The 18,459-nt window shown below is 40.0% G+C and overlaps 1 protein-coding gene across 1 annotated transcript; it reads right to left on the bottom strand.

Annotated features, from left to right (window-relative positions):
- Nucleotides 1-424: 424 nt before the first annotated feature.
- On the bottom strand, nt 425-18,006 carry LOC309598344 (tumor necrosis factor receptor superfamily member 1B-like). The gene is made up of 10 exons (XM_082328825.1): nt 17,950-18,006; nt 10,158-10,260; nt 7,892-8,020; nt 7,007-7,156; nt 6,023-6,116; nt 5,745-5,938; nt 4,897-4,971; nt 3,878-3,915; nt 3,135-3,405; nt 425-2,565 (listed from the first exon to the last, which is right to left on the bottom strand). Exons 1-10 carry the CDS (start codon nt 18,001-18,003, stop codon nt 2,267-2,269), a joined length of 1,407 nt encoding a protein of 468 aa, XP_082184951.1. The 5' UTR covers nt 18,004-18,006; the 3' UTR covers nt 425-2,266.
- Between the last annotated feature and the right edge of the window lie 453 nt (nt 18,007-18,459).

The following is an 18,459-nucleotide window of genomic DNA, read 5'->3' as shown; positions in this document are numbered from 1 at the left end:
AGAAGCGTTTATCGGGGCGGGATCCTCACGAGGGGCGGCTCGGAGCCGCGGTCGCGTTCAGTGAATTGCAGTCATCAAAGTCCTTCGGCTCTCAAGAGCGTCAAAGGTGCCTGTGCCCGGGCTGGAGGTGGAGGTGAGGCCGTGGTTCATCCACGCTGAAGTGAAAGGGCAGCCTTGGTTGATGGAGTCCCCCTCAGCGCGGTGCTCATGCACAGGCTGCAGCAGGGCAGTCCTCTTTTAATTAGGCAGTAACGTTAGGATATAAAATTGTTTGGAAAGCAGCAGCTTAACCTATGGAATGAAAGAACCCGTTCTAAAAACTAGAATTTTCTTTAATGGAAAGGTCAGGGAACTGGAAGACACCCGTAATGATAAAAATACAGACTTTTTATAAGCAAATGCAAGCACATTTTTCCTACTTCGACATAAAACTTGGATTTTCCTTCTGTCACACAGGTCCATAATTTGAAAACGCAGTAAACTAACTGCTGTAAAAGGATCCTCCTTTTTAACGTTTTAAAAACTTCTTCAAAAATCTTCCACTGCTGCTTCAACGTGGTCCCAACGCTGGGCACGAAAATACTCAGTACAGTGCAAAAGGTTCAAAGCGCGGTATAAAATTAGGTTCTTTTCTTGCCTAAGTCCTTCAGTTTTGTAATAGCTTCAGTGCGGCCTTTTTCAAAGTCTTTTCTGAAAATTACTTCCAAGTACAATATACAGTTGTAAAAGGTTTCTTCATAGTAAAGACCTGTTGGCAGTTCTCGGTTCCAGAAACAATGTTAGTAAGCTTCATACCTTTTGCGGAAGTTTAAAATTTGTATTTTAAAATATGTATCTCTTCTGTAGCTGTAGAATAAATGCTATTGCAAAATATCCTTTTTCAGTCTAAGGCCTCAGAAGCAACTACTGCATTTAGTTTCACTTGAGGTAGAATAGCTCAGTTGGAAGGGAAGTACAATGGTCATCTAGTCCAACAGTATATTTTTATGGCATAAAAGAAAAAAAGTGATGCCTACTGTATGACTTCACTCAAGTGTAATTCAGACACCGCATTGCAAATTCTGGTTGAATACAGACACCACAATTGCCAGTTAAGTCACATATGTAAAATATAATTATGGGAAATGGGATCCTAAAAATCTACTTCCAGAACCAAAAGACTCCCACTTGATTCAAGGAGAACCACTACTCATTTTCTGTAAGAGGTGGTGGGATCTTCAGTGTCACACAAGAAGCGAAGGAGAACAGGATTTTCTGGTTCTGAGGTTTGAGTCAGTTCCACTTTTTACAGATTGCGTTATGCAATCACCAAGAGACAGACCTTTTCCTGAGGTCAATGGGCGTGAGCTATCTGGCAGACATATTCACATGGATCTTCTCTAATATTGACTGGAACATAGGGAAAAATATTTTGGGTTGATGGTTAACCTCAAAAATGAGGTCAGAATCAGTTAGGGAACCATATTAAATCAGCCAGGACAGAAAGATGACAAACTTTAGAGCTGTCAATAAAAGGACCTTACTTCCTAATCCAGGATAACAACTATCTAATCTAGATTTTCTCTTCTAAAATAAAATGAACGATGTACAGTTAATGAAATGCTATTGTTTAGACATAATAGTTGTAATCTAGTAAAAAAAGCTCCTGTAGAAGACTTCACTCCTTGATATACTTAAGGTTGATTTGAAAAGTTTGGTCCAATACTGCATGAAAGCAAACTGTAATAATGAAAGAAATATCCAGGAGGATGAGGGAAAGTATGTCCATGAAGATATGGGCTGGGAAATTGAATGCAATAGTTTTAAAATTAAAATCAAATGGATAATTCATTAGCATGGAATGAATGATAATTTAACTCCAGTCTCTTAGAAGTGCTGGTCACAGGCATGTTCTTGACAGGTGGCATACCTGAACCCAAATTATCATCACAAAAAGTCTCAGCACAAAAATCAATGGCATAAAGTTAGAAAAATGTTCTTTTTCAAATCCGGTAAAGGTCTCTCTAAGGTATCACAGAAGAAAGGGAGGAGGTGGCCATTCAGTTTAAATGAAAAATCGTTCAATTTTTTTTAAACTGCAAAGATCATCCTTCAACTCTCAAAGCTGACAAAAGAGATTAAAAACCTCAAAAGCATCAGTGTCTATATTCGCCTGAAATGTCAAGTCTCTGTAGGAATGGAACATTTAACATAATGTTTATTTTAGAAAATAAGGAGGTGTTTGATTAATTTTATCAGTCAATCAGTATACGATCTGTAATTTCCTTTAACTGGTTTTCATCCCTGCATCTTGAATACCCAGAGGAAACTTCTTTTCTTCTGGAAGTAAGTCTTGAAGTAAATTGTCCTCATTTTCCACTGAGATTTGAATTTCAGTTTCTTTTTTCAAGGGGTTTTCTTCTTTTGAAAGGGGAATTTCTTCCCCTGTTGGGGAATAATAGGGAACGTTTCCATAATCCGTGCTAGATGAACTAGTCTGTTCTGGGAACTGGGAACTGCAGTCTGGACTACATACTTTAACAATACAAGTCACATTCACCTGCGTTCCTCCGTTACCAGAATGTTCTGTCAAATAAACAGAAAACACATTAAACATGGAAGAAGGAAACCCAGAACAGGACGGTTGGATTCTTTATCCAGTTCTTTGACTTAAAATAGACACTAAATATCTTCTTGTTTCACTTAATTTAGGTAAGCTGGCGGAGCTGGTTCTGTAACACTTTAGGGGTTTTTTGGTACAATAAAATCCACGCGTCATCCCAGAAATAAAAAAGCCATAAAAATTAATACAGACCCCTGGATCACAGCCAACTCCCTACCCATCTGTTGCCATTTCAGGTGCTTCTGACAATGTTCTTTTCCTACTGCTCCCTTTGGCTCTTACTCCCGCTCACAGGTAAGTGCCTACCATCACACCGATCCCCTAGTCTGCAAAGAACTTTTTCTCCATTGAGCACACTCTCTTTACTGTCTCAGGCCGACAACTTAAAACAATTGCTTTTTCTTTTCAAAAGTTACTCTCTCTGCTCAACATGGGCCTGATGTTTTATCCTGCCATTTAAGCTTCTGCTAAAAAGACCCATAAGTGATAATCAAATTTCAAGAGATTCTGGATCATTCCGACACATTCTTACCTGAACTCGCAGAGTTGTGTCTGTCTCCACGGTGAAGCTTACAACCTTCTGCAGCTGAATGTTGCTGCTGAAATCCTTCTGTTTCTTTCTTTTCATTGTTCTTGTTACTTACTACACTGACTCTTGCAGGCCTGGCTGGATTATTCAGGGAGCTACTGCTGGACCCAGAAGTTTCCAAGAGATGCTGTTCCTCCTGTTCAGAACTGCTGGAGTTTTGCAAGCCTGTATTTCTTACTTTTTTGTCACACTGCTTTTCTGTAGGGGAAAAAGGCTGGAACATTTGCAGAGAAATGCAAAACATTAATCTTTTTTAAAAACACTAACAAAGAACTGGTCAGTACTTATGCAGCTAAAGAAACCACTGATAATTGCCATTTGCATAGTGATGATTGTAAGTAAAATTCATACCAGCTCATGAGGCGTTCAAGAAAATGAACCTGTCTCCTGAAGGGACCTACAGTACTTCATTGATTACCTAGCGAACAAAAGCTCCAAAATTTGGTCTTGTGAACCACACCCATGGTTTATTGCTAATATAGCCTAACATAAAGCGAGGACAGTACATTATGTAGGTTATGTAAGGTACATCTTACACTCTAGCTTGGGGACCAAACCACCCCATTCTCGCTCCAGTTGTCTTTCTGCTGTGCAGTTTTCTTCTACTTGTAATTAGATAAGACTGCATGATTTCTATATAACTTTTAAAGAAATGGAAAAGATGGAAAGGAAGGAGTGACACTGACCGAATCTGCTTCTGTAGTCGGTGGAGAATATACAAGGGCTGCAAGTGAGGAAAGACAGTTCATTAGCACCTAAATTTGTTTCACTTGCAAAAGCTGCTGTTTTAACTAGTCTGAATGATATCCTCTGCTCCTGGAATAAACTCCAAATGTACATTTATTACACAGTGTTTGAAAATGTTGAGAGCTATATTGTATTGATTTTGTAAGGTGACTTAAATTTAGCCAGCAAGCAAAGGGGACCCTCTGTGTGAATTAATAATTTTTCTACAGTGTCAGTGAGAAAAGGTATTGATGACAATAAACTACAGTTCTGACTGTTGAATAATAACATCTGATAGTGTCTAATATTTAAATGATGAAGTACAAAATATTTTACAAGCTCTAGTAGGAGCGCAACTGTTGTACAGCTGCCCATCTCCACTGGGATGTTCTATGTTGAGACAATCATCTAAAATCTGAGGAACAAGAGAGATTTGAATGGGACATTTGCCTCACTGTATCCCTGTATTGAGATTAATTTCACCCCATGTGATTTAATAAAGATACTTTTACTCTAAATACATATGGAATTCCTGGAGTATTTTTTTTTAATTCTATTTTTTTTGTAGCTGCAAAGCTCACGTGATCAAGCTGATTTGCATGAGTTTTCTATTAGTCTCTCTTCCATTGGCCTGTGAACCCTTTGGCCAATTTCACCCCCAATGTAACAGAGGAATGGTTTCAAAAGCTCCTCAAGGTTTCATGAAGCTATAGGTTGCCAGCTAGTGAGGCAGAAACACGTAAATCGTCGCCTTGTCCCCTTGGAAAAAAATAACCTAACTAACTCATATATTATTAGACACCAAAGAATCTACACGTTACTGATACTTCATCCATATCCAGCCATGAGAAAAGCTTCAAAGAGAGCTAACTTCTGAGACACTAAAGTCAGTCAACCACTAGGCTCAAATTAGTAGGAAATAAGGTGACACTCTTTCCAATATTTACAGATCTGCTTGCTTTCATTTCCTGAATCTTACCTTTTTTTTTGGAGACTAAGCAATACGCCAAAATAGCAATTATCAGGACCAGTAACAATGGTCCTGCTACTGATCCTGAAAATAAATGAAAAAGATAAATTGTTTAGCAGGTTGATCTGACAAAGGATCTAATTAGAAAGAGTTTAATTTTGTAGTTTCTGTCCATGGCTACAAAAGCTAAATTTACAAGTATAAGGTGTGTCTGACATTCACATTTGATGCCTCTGTTGTTGGATACCAAGGCCTCATTTCAGTCTCATAAAAGTGAATTTTCCTGTCCTGAAAAGTAAGGACAGACTTTTGGCCTCAGTCACAAAAGATATCTCTCTAGGCTAGCAACAGTTTGCTAAATACAAGGCCAGGCAGTCCAGAATGCTCCTAAACATATATGCCTTCTGGATAGGTTGTGAACAGGAGAGAATACATCCACCCTTGTGAATGGTATAAGGACTTCCTGTCTCGGGAAAGGCTGCCAGAAGTCTCCAAAGACCTCTCACCAGGAGGTTTATGAAGTCAGCCTTGCCTCAGTCCAGAATCTAAGATACAACCTTGTCTACCAGCTCCTTCATAGCAGCAATTCTCAGGAAATGCCTTGTATAATCTAGTTTTGGGATTTTTAGAAATATTTCCAGAATTACAAGGACAGTAGAATGCACTGGGGTAGCACAGATGCATAGGTAAATATTATGCAACTCACTACAAGCAGTGTCCTATTGAATTAATTCAGCTCTTCTGAGGTTCTGCTTGGGTATGGGTAATTGGTCTTGGAAAGAAACTGAGAACTAAATATAAACTTGCTTCCTAGCCAGACAAAAATGACTTTAAATGAGAATTGGTGAGTAGCTCACCAATGATGTGAGACATGTCAGGTACAGAGTTTAAAATGACAGGTCGAGTTATTATTTCAGGTTTGTTGGAAGCCAAGCTCTGGGTCGGGAGCAGGTTCAAAATAGTGTGAGGTAGAACTGTGGCAACTGCTGGTCCTGACTCACTGCAAACAGTGTCATTCATGCTGTTTCCAGGAATAGCCACTGATTTACAACTGCAAGAAACAAAAAGAGAAGTTAGGAAAGAAAGCAACCCTGTGCACAGTTAAGGTTGCTACTAGACAGAAACACTGGCTTACACTGTATGTGGTCTACAGCTGGTGTCGTAAGATTCCTCATGTGAAAAAGTGCCAGGAGGACAAGGTTTACATTCCGTATCTGTGCTATCTGTCCCTTTAAAGAAATAGAAAAACTCCCGTTAGTCATCTACTGAGAAACAAAAATGAAAAATCAAGGTCTGCGGTACAGATCCTGGAAGTGATACACAGGCAGTACACAAAATACAGTCTTTAACTGTCACAGAAGAGATTAATTTGAAACACCCAACCCAAACACAAATCAGAAGATTAGTCGGTGCTGTTAGTTTGGCGCCCTTGATAGTCTTTTTCAAAGACTGTAAAAACCCACCAAAAGGTTAAAATGTGGTACTGCAGACAGAGCTGAGCTTTTTCACTTGTCCCTGACAGGCTGACCACCTATTCCATTCTGTTGGAGTTCTGTATTTTTTCAAATTATTCTTAATTTCTTAAAAATATTCAGTGTTCCACCTCTTCGACTATTGTTCATCATCTTGAGACAGCTACGTTATCAGAGTGGTGACTTTCATCATCTAATAAAGACAGACTAATTCTGCAGGACAGCATAGAGTCATCATTACTTACCATAACCAAAATTCAACCTGAAGCCCTGTTTCAAGGATTTAAGCAGGAATTAAGTGGTCTTGAATCTGAGCCACTTGTATGAAAGAAATCACACAGTAGGGTAAAAGAAAGGAAGATTAAGTTGGATTCGGGAACTTTTTGATATATGGTAGTAACAAATTGCAACATGTTGTCCCTTTGGATATGCCTCTTGGGAATACTGTTGCTCCAGTTACTACCTACTTGCTAAGATAATGCTTGCACTAAAAAGAATGCATAACTATAGGGAATTAAGAGACAATATTCCTGTAATTTACTGAGTTGGAGGCAGATTCAGAAATATTTATGGACTATTAACACAAAAAATAACCCCCTTCATACAGTAAAACTGTTTTGTGTGTAGAGTGTTCAGAATTAAATTACCTCTTCTGGAAACTCGGTAACCTTTTCCACATTTTTTATGCACTTTACATATTTTGCAGTACTCGTATATTTTTGAAATGCAGTACTCATTGGGTGGGCAGCTACAGATTCTGTCCTGCGACCTAGTGCATGTTTGATTCTGCACAAACCCTGTTTTTAAAACAAGAATAAAGCAAGATGTCATTAGCAACATTTAAAATCATAGTCTGCAATGTTTCAAATGAATATGAGGTGATATTCACATACCACAAACTGAAGACAATTTTGCAGCTTCTGCCTAGTATGCCATCATAATACAAATATGTTATATGCCCCAACATCTACATTTTCAGACTAGTTTCCTCTCTCTCTCTAGGAAAGGAGAGATTTGCCTTTGTAGAATTCACACATGAAACTCTGTACCTGCAGTTGCATTGTATTGTATCATAACTATAAATACGCACATTTGTGTTACCTGTGCTCATCACTGCAGCATCTGGGGGCCATACTAAGATTTGTAGGAATGACTGGATGCTGGAAATGTAATTATCAATTTACCCCTGTGCAAGTCAGGTCTTAAGCTCCCTTGGATGGAGAGCATAAGCAGGAAGTTACTCTACTGATGACATTTGTACCTATTTTAGTGATGCAGCACCTTAGTTTCCAAGCATATGAGACTGGTGTCACATTTTTAGGACTTAGAAAGAAAAAGGGACCGGGCCCCCTGCAAGACTTTTCCCTGATTCTTTTCCCCAAATCTTATGAGTACCAAAAGCATGAGAATGGGACTATACATAACAGACAAAACCTCCCAGTTTTCTTAGGAGAAAAGACTAGGTTAAACCACGCCCACTCTTTGAGCAGGCTGTTAAAGTCACAAATGCCTCTTTAATAATTCAAACCTACCTTTCCTGCAGGGTGGTGAGCAGGCAAAGCACTGAGGAGACCGATTCCAGATTGCCGTATACGTGCTAGGGCTACAGGGACTGCACTTTGTGTCCACAGTGTGACTGCAGCTCGCTGTCTTATATTGACCTATTAAAAAAAAACAAAACAAAACAACAAAACAAAACAGAGAAAGCATCTCATTGGAAAAGATCACTAGGAATTGTTTAAGGTTAAGTTTCATTCTTAGCTGTAGAAACCCTGTCCTTTCAGTGCCACTATCAGATTGGTAACATATACCAAGCAAGAATTGATTTAAAGGAGGACTGCATGTATATACAAGGAAACTCTGATTTCTTTTATGTTATCTGTGTTTGACCCCTTTTCCTACATTCATTTCAGTGAATTTCAGCCATGTTCAAAACAAGGCGGCCTCAATCCTGAACAAAACCCCTCAGCATATACTTAGATGCTGCTACCACAGTACATAAAACAAACTTTTTATCCTCATAGAAGCTGTGTTTTGTGGTGAAGCACAGGATGGTGTTTCATGCTGAAAGTCAGGCACGAGCTAGAAAGATGTGTCTCGGTGAGGCCCTTACTACCTTTACAAGCAGCAAGTGAAGAACACATAATAAAGTATTACCACAAACAGACCTGAATTAGAACTTCACCACTTGTCACTACTGAAGGGGCATGAGCTCACTCTTTTTCCTTCACCTCTTCAGCCAGCCCTAACAGATCAAAGCAATGAGTTTCTGAAGCTAGTGGCATTCCAGACAAAATCAAAAGCTATCAAAGGTAGTTTCTCCAATGCTTCTCACCAACAACAGAGTTCAGCGTAGTAGTCGGAATAAGTAAATATGAGCTCCAACATATCCATTTTGGAGAAAGGAAAACACCTCAGTTGCCATTTCCCCTTGCTTGAAAGGAGGAAATCAATGTCTCATATCCTGTACAGAAATATCCTGGAAAACATACTCAGAAAGCAGGAATAACACTGAGAAAGCCTTTGAAGCTGCTTGGAAAATCTCTGTTCTCCAAAAGAAGAGGCCCTGGAGGTGAGCCATAGAAATTATTTCCAAAGATTTTGTTTTTCCATGTACTTACTTGAACCTTAAAATTCTGCCTCCCACATCCTGCTAATGATTTAGGCTTCAATTTTTGATAAATTATGGTAAAAAAAAAAATCTAATTCATAATAACAAAAATAAAGATTTTAGACTTCCTACAACTTGTTGCCCAGAGTTTGTTATTCTGAAAAATTAAAATTAAGGAGAAATAGACTGAACAATACATACCACAACAGAAAAAGGTTTTACCTATGAGTTATCATCTTTCATCCGTTGTGTTTTTAACAAAGGAAGCTTGACAGATCTATCTAGACATTTTCGGTTAATTGAAGCAACTGTGGCTGCTTCAGCATATATTGATTTCCTGCTTCAACTTCCGGATCTCTCTGGCAGAAACTCAGCATTTATGGAGACAAATTTTGTTTGCTCAGCATGTAATGAGACAAATAGGCAGTTTTTTGCTGTGTCTAATGTAATAGTCTAATGACAACTTCTTGCAAAAACTCTATTATTAAAATACTGAAACGGCATTACTACCCCCCAAAAAAACCCAAACCCACACACCCACCTTTCTGCAGTGAACAACTTTTGCTAACAAAAGCTCGCTAATAATTATCACTGGAGTGTAAGACATGACACCTCAAAGCAGACAGTTTCTGTAGTCTTGTACCCAGTCTCCGATACTGGTCTGCAGTGTCTGATTTACAGTAAAAGACAACAAAACTCCCTTAATGAGCAACTACAGATTAACCTGTCCAATGGAAAGCCCCTTATATAAGTGATATTATCAAAGTACAGAAACCAAGCTCTACCTCATGCCCTGTTTTACAATATATTTGTTATTAGTGGGCTTGGGGCTGACATGTGTTGTCTAATTTTTGTAATTCCCTTAGTGAGCTGTTGCTCCCTCCCCCAAATGTTGACTCAAAAATACTTTAATCAAAACACCATGCAAAGCTGTGCTTACAAGAGCTCAGCAGTCTACCTCCTGATAAGCCCCAGCCAGGTTAACCTTGTGACAGAATTCCAATTCTGATGAACAGTGTGTTTCTTTTGCATATATTTTTACAGTTACAGCATTTTATTGTCTTCCAGCTAGACAACATCCAAAATTCGATGCTCTTAAGATGTATAAAAAAATCAAAACGTACTATGCTCACCTGAAAATTGACTGCATTTGGCTGTGTACAGTAATAGTTTGAATTATAACCTACCTGGAGGGCACTGGCTGCAACATTTATTAAGTTCTTCTTCATAGAACTCAGTGCTGGGATCTTTGCATTGTGCAAACTGTGGTGTATAAGGCAATGAATATTCCTAGGAGAAATTGAAGGAAAATCATGAGTCACAAGTCCATTCTGACCCTAGAGTAGAGATTTAAAAGAGGCAAACACCTAAAGATGAGTGCACTTATAACCACTTTCTTTTCCAAGACCCTGATGTACGCCTGATGAAACAGAAAGCAGCAGATGCCAAAAAGCTGAAGGAGAATGCCCAGCTTGTAAGCTACTTGAGACCATTTAGAGGTTCCTGTTTTTCAAAGACCTGTCACAATGAACAAAGTGAGTTCTCCAGGTTTCATGTTCAAAAGAATGCAATGGAACTATGGGATTAGCATCACACCTGGTCACTACTGCATCCCCTAAACCAAAGGGCTACGTACCTATTCTCAGTTGCCATGATTCAAACAACCTTTGACAAAACGCCAGTGAAACCTAAAATTCTTACCTGTGGGTTTGTGGGGGGAAGCATTTTCTGCAAAGTGGCTATGTTAAAAATGGTACCTTCTTCCTTAGTAGGTCTACTCCCTATACACATTTAGAGCCCTGGCTGAAAACTAGAAGGTTGACTTTGCTACTTATTAATTCCCTCAGGCCTCCTGAGCCAGTGGAAGAGGGAGCTGTGGGTCTAGCACTACTGCAATGCTTGAAGGAATCTTTCTGTTTTCATCAGTGGGTGCTAAGGACACAGGACACTAAGTCTAATTCTCTATTGTGCTTATGTTCATTATGCCCACGCTTACACCCATGCAGTATCCAGGCAAGATAACCTGTCCCTTCAGTCAAAAAGGCTTTTACCATTCCAGATACTTTGTGGTTCCTTTCTGAATGAGAAAGGCCTTGATGTTTTGAAAATGATGTCTCCAAAAACTGCACTGCTGCTTCTGAAAAGGAGCAACTAACTACAAGACTTGAACAAAACCAAAAAGCCTACCTCACATGGCAGGTCAAATGCATAAGAAACAGTCATGAAATACAGCGTACCTAATTTTCAGCTCATACCAATCAACACAGCTCAGTGACTTCAATGAACGAGTGTCAAAATATTTGAGGACCTGCCATCTGTTTTCAAGGGAAAAATATACTCACTCAAAAGAAAAAGGCTAATTTTAGGTAGTATAAGCGTAGGAGTTTCCTGCTAGATCAGAAAGATGCTGTTCAAAAAGTATGTGACACTGCTCAATCTTCTACAGTCTGAAGAGATTGCTCCATGTATAATCTACACACATTTAGAGAAGTACTTTTAAAATATTATTAAAAAGAGAAATCAAAACAGGAACAAGCCCTTTGGAGGCCGGTAATGAAAATATCCTTCCTCCTTACCGAAAAAACATGTTGATTATCTATTGTGTCTTCACATTACTGATAAAGCAGACTAACACTTCCCACTCTCAACAATTACTTAAAGGGAACCCAACATTTTCTTATGCAGCTTGTTGAAATATTTTACCTCTTATCTAGCTGTATGTCAGAAACAGGATTTCACCCATCTACTTAATGGTCAGTGTCAAAAAGTACCTTTCCTGAGTATGTGAAGGCAGAGAAAGGCCTTCTTGAGTTTCAATATTCATTCCAGAAACGAAAAAAGGAAAGCAAACTATTTAAGTAGTAATTTCATTGCTCCTATTTAAAACACTGTGAAAGCTGGTAACACTGACCAGACATCAGGACAATTCTGATCTCTTCTGATCAGTCAGTTGAGTTAAAGACTCAAAACCAGGGAGACCAGGGATGGGTTTCACCCCATTCTCTCAGCCAGATCAACAAGAAACAGTCAAGTTGCAAACTGAAGAACAAACTTGTAAAGATGCTTTTAACATGCTAGAAACTGTGATGGGGTGGGGAAGGATGGAAAAAAAAAAAAAAAAAATCATTCTCCTTCTTAAGCACTAGAGCAGGTGAAGTAAGAAACAGCTGCTGAGCACAAGCTGCATTTTTCAAATTCTGCTCTTTGTCTTTTGATGAGAAGAAAGCCAGTTTTGCAGGAACCATGCTGCAACCCCAAATATCTCCAAAATCTACTTTGGCCTCCATTTTTGCTTTCTAGTTAAGAAGGCTTATTTAAAGGGGGCTTGCACAAGGATTGAAGACTTTGAAGCAGAACCAGGAGGCTGGCTTCAGCATTATCAGTTTCATCATTATTCATGAGAATAACCACCATAATAATTAAAAAACAAAACCAAGGCTTTTCAATACCTTCTAGGTTCAGTAATAACTGTTAATGCTGGACTTGGTATTATACGCTCATATGATAGGCAACGATAAACCATACCATTTGCAAATGTGAGCTGACACTAAAATCTGACGAAGGAGAAGAAAAGGACTCTGCTCTCGAAAGTATTTTTTTGTTTAAATTACTTTCTTGTTTATTAAAAGAAGAAAGATCAAGTGTTGTCATCACATTTTTGTAGTCACTATGATCAACTTCATTAAAACAAGCACTTGAGAGTCTTTTTAAAACGTTAAACTTCACTGCAAGAGCAGACACAGGAAAAAAAAAGGGGAGAAATACAATAAACCACATCACAAATTATCCTGCTGGTGATGCTTCCTGGCAAAAAATGTTCTTATCTCATCCTCTGCATTGCCTGTTGTAAATACTGCCCTGCAGTTAAAGGCACAGGAAAACCTGTTGGTTGATGGGTTCACATCTATTTCTCTTAAGTTGTGCTTGAAAGGATATGTCTACTGTCTGATACAATCTCCCTGAAATTTTATCTGATGAGCTGTGGCTCTCAATGACATACAATTGACAATTTCTTGCCAACTGTCCTCAAAGAACATTATGGGAAACTAAAAGGGACTTGTAAATCACTTAGATACAATTTATATACACACATGAGCTCAGCTTTGTTTGCACTGGAAGGATGCCATTAATTTTAGTAATTACTTTCAATGTAAACTAGTTTAATCAATGCTGTCAAGGCCAGCAGCCAAATCTCCTACTACATCAGGGGAAGTGTAGGCCTCTTACTAGGCATAAAACTCTCCTGGATTTCTTGGCTACAAGAAGACCCCGCTTTTTCTAGCTGTCTCACCAATTTTAAGGTCTGAGTTGGGCAGTACAATATTTGCTGCCCAAACCAAACCCTCTGGCATCTAGATCCATTGGCTACTTTGGGCTGACAGACTGATGAGGAGGGGACAGATTCTGTTCCACAATCTTTACATTTTGTTACTGTTTGTATCTCTCATAAGTCCTTATTTTGTCTTCTGCTTTTACTGTGATTCAATGTTCTGCAAGCAGATTGTGTGAAGGAAGACTAACATCAGGCTGCATCTTTTGTGTTATAGCCTTAGAACTTCTCACATTAGGTAGTAGTGTCTAATGGCACCAGACTTTTAAGACATTTATACAGACAAAATGAAGACGTTGGAAGACTTAATTTAATTAAGCAAAAAGTTTTAAAATTAAGTCTTAATTTAATTTGACAGGTACAAGTAGAAGTACAATGCCTCATCTATCTAGCAGCAGAGGTACAAACATTATTAAACATGAAATTTAGCCTAGCTCTATGCACAGCAGTCAAATTAAGCAATATATTTTGGCATAGAAATGGGTAAACTATGCTTGCCTTTGACGACACAACTCACTAGGGAGATTTTTGCAATGCCTTTGTATTAAGCAATAACTAAAAGTTACATACAAAAAGTCAATGACTTAAGACTCTCTCTCTCTCGTCCCTGCATTGTTTGAAACATTTTCCCATCTGCACCAGAGAAACCCAGCAGATAGGTGACCTAGTTTGTCACTCGAGAGGAGTGGGCTATCAGCAGCTTCCATACCAGCTGAGAGGTTAGTACACTCTTCTAAATATGTATGCACAAGCACAGTTGTTTCCAAGATTCCCTACTGGAAGATAAACCTAGCGGAGAACGTGCCTGTACCTCATGATTTTCAGGCCTGCAGCTGTATCTGTGCTGTGTGGCGCAGCACTAGCGAAGGCAAAGGGCCTGTGGGCTGTCCCCTCCCACACAGTCGTACAGAGGCGAACCACAACTGAGAGCCTAATGTCTGTACCACAGCTGAGCCCGAGTCATGAACTACAGAACAAGATTTGGATTCAGACTTCTTCAAAATTAGAAGGGCTTGGTCCAATGCACCAGCCTGGCTCTACCTATTGGTGAGGAAGTCCAAGTCTCAGCTACTCACCACACGTCGCAATGTAATGCGTTCCCTGTGTGCTCAGTATTAATTATAATGAAAATAATTTCCTTTAATTCCTGCCTTACAACTTGCTCCTGTATTCTTGGACTTTATATGCAATCAAATTTAAGTATCTTCAATAACAGAAATAAAATATGCTAATATAATGGATGAATGGATAAATATATTAATCCATTCACATAACATTCATCTTCACTCAAGGAGGCCATTTAAACAACGATATTTAAGCATATATTTTAATCCTAACTCACATGTCTACATTTTTATTCTTCTTCTTTTCATACAGTTGCCTTCTTCAAAGTCAAGCTATCAAACAAAAGAGTCTGAACAGGAACTACATCTGGTGTATAATGTTCTTTACGCATATGAAACCACAATGAAGTCACCAAGGAGTCTGATGTAAAAATCTGTTGCTATGGAAAGGACTTGAGGCAAAGAGATAATGTTTGCTTAGCTACCAAACCTGCTGAAGACAGGAAAAAATAGAATTCTGTTTAAAATATTTAAACTGGTCATTTACAAAAATCATTCTGTTGAAGATTAGTTATCACATAATAGCAAGTCTCACCAAAATCAGCTGGAGTTGCATCAAGCTGTACCAACTATACTCAAACCATAAAGCATCTTTTAAAGCTGCTTTCCTGCAAATATCTCTCTAAGATTATGGGTCCATTATGTGAATTGTTCTCCCATCCTATATTGTACTTTACTTCTGTAAAACACGAGTCCTTGCATAGCCACAGACAAACAGATTTACAACTCCACGTTCGCCCTCCCTGAGAAAACAGTATCTTTTTGCTTACTGTTAGGGATTCTACTTCATTGCCACTCACCACCATAATATTTTCCCAGAATGAGATGGCATGAGGCTGCATAGAACATGGAGGCTATTGACAACATGAAAAAATTATAGAAACAAGTTAAAGTTTGTAGGAAGACATAGCATATTTTATTATATATGTATTTGGAAAAACATACACATTTTCAGGAATACCAGCTCTTCTGTTTCAAAACTTCAGGCTTATGTATCTGAAAGTTGGTCTGTTTTCCCAAAGGTTGCCCTAATGAAAGATACTTTCCACTAAATCAAGATCTGATGCTTACAGTAACAGGCACTGTCAAAGCTGATGAGCCTTAAAATCTACAGTTTCCCTGTGGAAAGCGAAGATACTCAGGCAAGCAAGGAGTGAAAGCAAGAGGAATAACAGATTGCAGGCCTGAAAGGCAGGTCTTATTCTCATCACTCGTCAGAGAAGGACAGGTGATGAGCAAGTTCCCAAGAAAGGATCAGCAAGTCAGGACTGGCCACATTAGGTTTGACCCTACATGGAGACATCCTGGAGATGCACCCAAGGGAGACAGGGCGATACCTGATGTTGAGAGTAGAGCAGGAAAGGAGAAGCTATGTGAGTCCGAAGTGTAAAGACGGCAGATGAAGAACCTTCCCAAGATGCCTCAGGTGTACCAGCCAAAAAGACTGCCAGAGGGGACAACTGTCTTCCAGCTAGGCCAAATGCCAGAATTGGCATTTTTCTATTATTTTGAAACAAATAATTTTCTTGGGATGGTGTTGCTTGTATCACAAATGGCTTTTGCAATGCTCTGTTAAGACTTCCAGTCCTCATGAACTTTGACGCAACAACCACAAGCGTGGATACGTACAACAGCAAAGCTGCAGGTCACCCACAGCCCTCCTAGCTCTGACCATCAAAAAGCAGGGACATCTGAGTGGGATTTATTTCAGTATTTTTCCACAAGATCTCCATTAAGCTCATCCCTTTGTAGTTCACAGTGTGAAGGTGTGGTTATCTACACACCTTCCACGTACCAGCAGCATTCCCCTACAACCAGTCAGCAACACCCAGAGGATGACCTTCTCTGCACACACCAGCAACTACACCACAGAGCACGCTGCGCTGCGTTGCAAAGGACAGCTACTTCGGTTTGACGCTATTGAGAAAGTTTCTGTCAAAAATATCTGGTGACTGAGTTGCTCAAAATGGCAAAAATTATGTTCAGTTCCTATGAGTAACACAGGGGCTTAGGCTAGAGTCTTTCAGATAATTTCAGCTGAATGAGAAAAAACACGAAAAAGTGCCACTCAAGAACTACTGCTTTGCCAGTTTCTCTCCCTCAAAACCAAAATAAGTTTTCTTTAACTGATCACTTTTTAAAATTGATGTAACAGGCAGTTTTTTCCCAGCTCTGTGGCAGATGTGGTATTTCTGAAACTACTGGTTTTGTTTTTCTAATGTATATATGGACTTTTCTTTGGTTTGTCACAATGCAAAAAGTGATGCTGAAAATTTCCTTCATGATTTCCATTATTATGTTTAGCGTGAGATAAGAGTTAATTGTTTTTGAATCAAAGCCCTTTGTTCAGCAAGAAGCATGACCAAATTTTACGCTTAAATTTTGGTGATAAGGTCCTCTACAATTCTGAGACTCTCCCTTCTTTACCTGCTCTATCCTATCCACTCCAAGGTGTTCAGTGAATCAGGTTCAAAATACTATCACCTTACAAACCAGGGCTGAATTCAAAATGAGTGAGAAGCAGTTAAAAAAAATTAGTTTAATATATTATCAACCCACTATAGCACCCAGTACACCTTGAAAGACCACTGTGGAATTCCAGGTTCAATATACATTCTGACATCCTCACCTAGTTTCACTGAACCTTTGTCTTATCAAGGCTAAATGAATATGATTACTTAAACATGTAAATAACATATACATCCCATGAAAAAGCAATGACCTGGACATCTCAGCAGCATTTCCATATTTATCTACACAATCCAGGACACTTTAAGATCAGATAGAAAAATGGTATCAATATACTAGTACAGCATAGAGACAATCAAAGTCAAATAGGGCCCATCAAGCTCTTTGGTTTAAAGGATTAAAAGCATTCATTGCCAAAAAGTGGTACAGCTGGATATAGAAGAGAACAGTCACAGCTGCATCACATTAGGTCTCAGATGTAAATTAAAGGGCTTTTCTATGTAAATAGGGAATAGTTTTAGGGATCCAACAGAGCACAACAAGCTCTTCCTGTTTAAACAGTGGTGTAAAATACATACAGAGTTATGCTCTGCACTTCCCAGGACACGCATGGTTTCTGCAAATACTCAAACAAGCCTGAAAAATCAACCCATTTCCAATGAAAATCCAGGAAAAACGATTAGTCATGGCTTTGGGAAGCCAGGAAATAACAACGACATAGTCAAAGGGAGGAGGATGAGCTTCAAATAAGTCTCAGAGTGGGATTTGAGGCTCCTGCAGAGATCACGCTGAGTTCAGTACAAGCAGAGGGAGACATAACTCAAGGGACTTCAAGCACACCGGTAAAGCGATGCCCGCTTGCATTACAGCGCTGCGAGCATAACGGTAAAGCGATGCCCGCCTGCGTTACAGCGCTGCGAGCATAACGGTAAAGCGATGCCCGCCTGCGTGACACCTTGCACTGCAACCGTTACAGCCCGGAAAGCCGCTGGACGCCGCAGCGGCGGGCAGCCCCCCGCCTCCCCCCGCAGGGGCTCCCCGCGGCCCCGCACTCACCCGGCCGCCCGCGGCGTGGAGGAGCGCGGCGAGGAGCGCCCAGCGCGGCCCCATCCCGCCGCCGAGTGAGGCCGCCGGCGGGCGCGGGGCGGGGCTGAGCTGAGCCGGCGGCTGCCCGACGGCGCCCGGCCCCGGCCCCGGTGCGGGGGCACCGCCCCGGGGCAGGCGGCCGCAGCGCTGGGGCGGCTGCGGGGCAGCGCGGCGCGGCGCTAAATATAAGCCTGACCACGATTCCCCAGGTTAGGTAGCGGTGTTGCCTGCTGGCCGGACATAAAAGTTACTTCAAGTGTCTTAGAAGAGACTCCCAGCACGCGTAAAGGGTCTCTTTACTCGTATTTATGCTCCTTTAGCCCCAAAATACGAACTTACCTTTTGCAGCATTCTGGCATTCATTAATACCCACCGTACCACTGCACCGTGTTCGCTCGTCTCGTACACGCTGCCGGGATGGTATAGGGAGACCTTAATGTAAATTCAGATCTGCTCTGCTCTTGAGAAAAACTCCAGTTG

Source organism: Platalea leucorodia (assembly GCF_965183815.1).
Source record: "Platalea leucorodia genome assembly, chromosome: 17".
Taxonomy (NCBI): Eukaryota; Metazoa; Chordata; class Aves; order Pelecaniformes; family Threskiornithidae; genus Platalea; species Platalea leucorodia.
The sequence above is the reverse complement of the archived record's forward strand: the minus strand, read 5'-3'. Positions and strand labels throughout refer to the sequence as shown.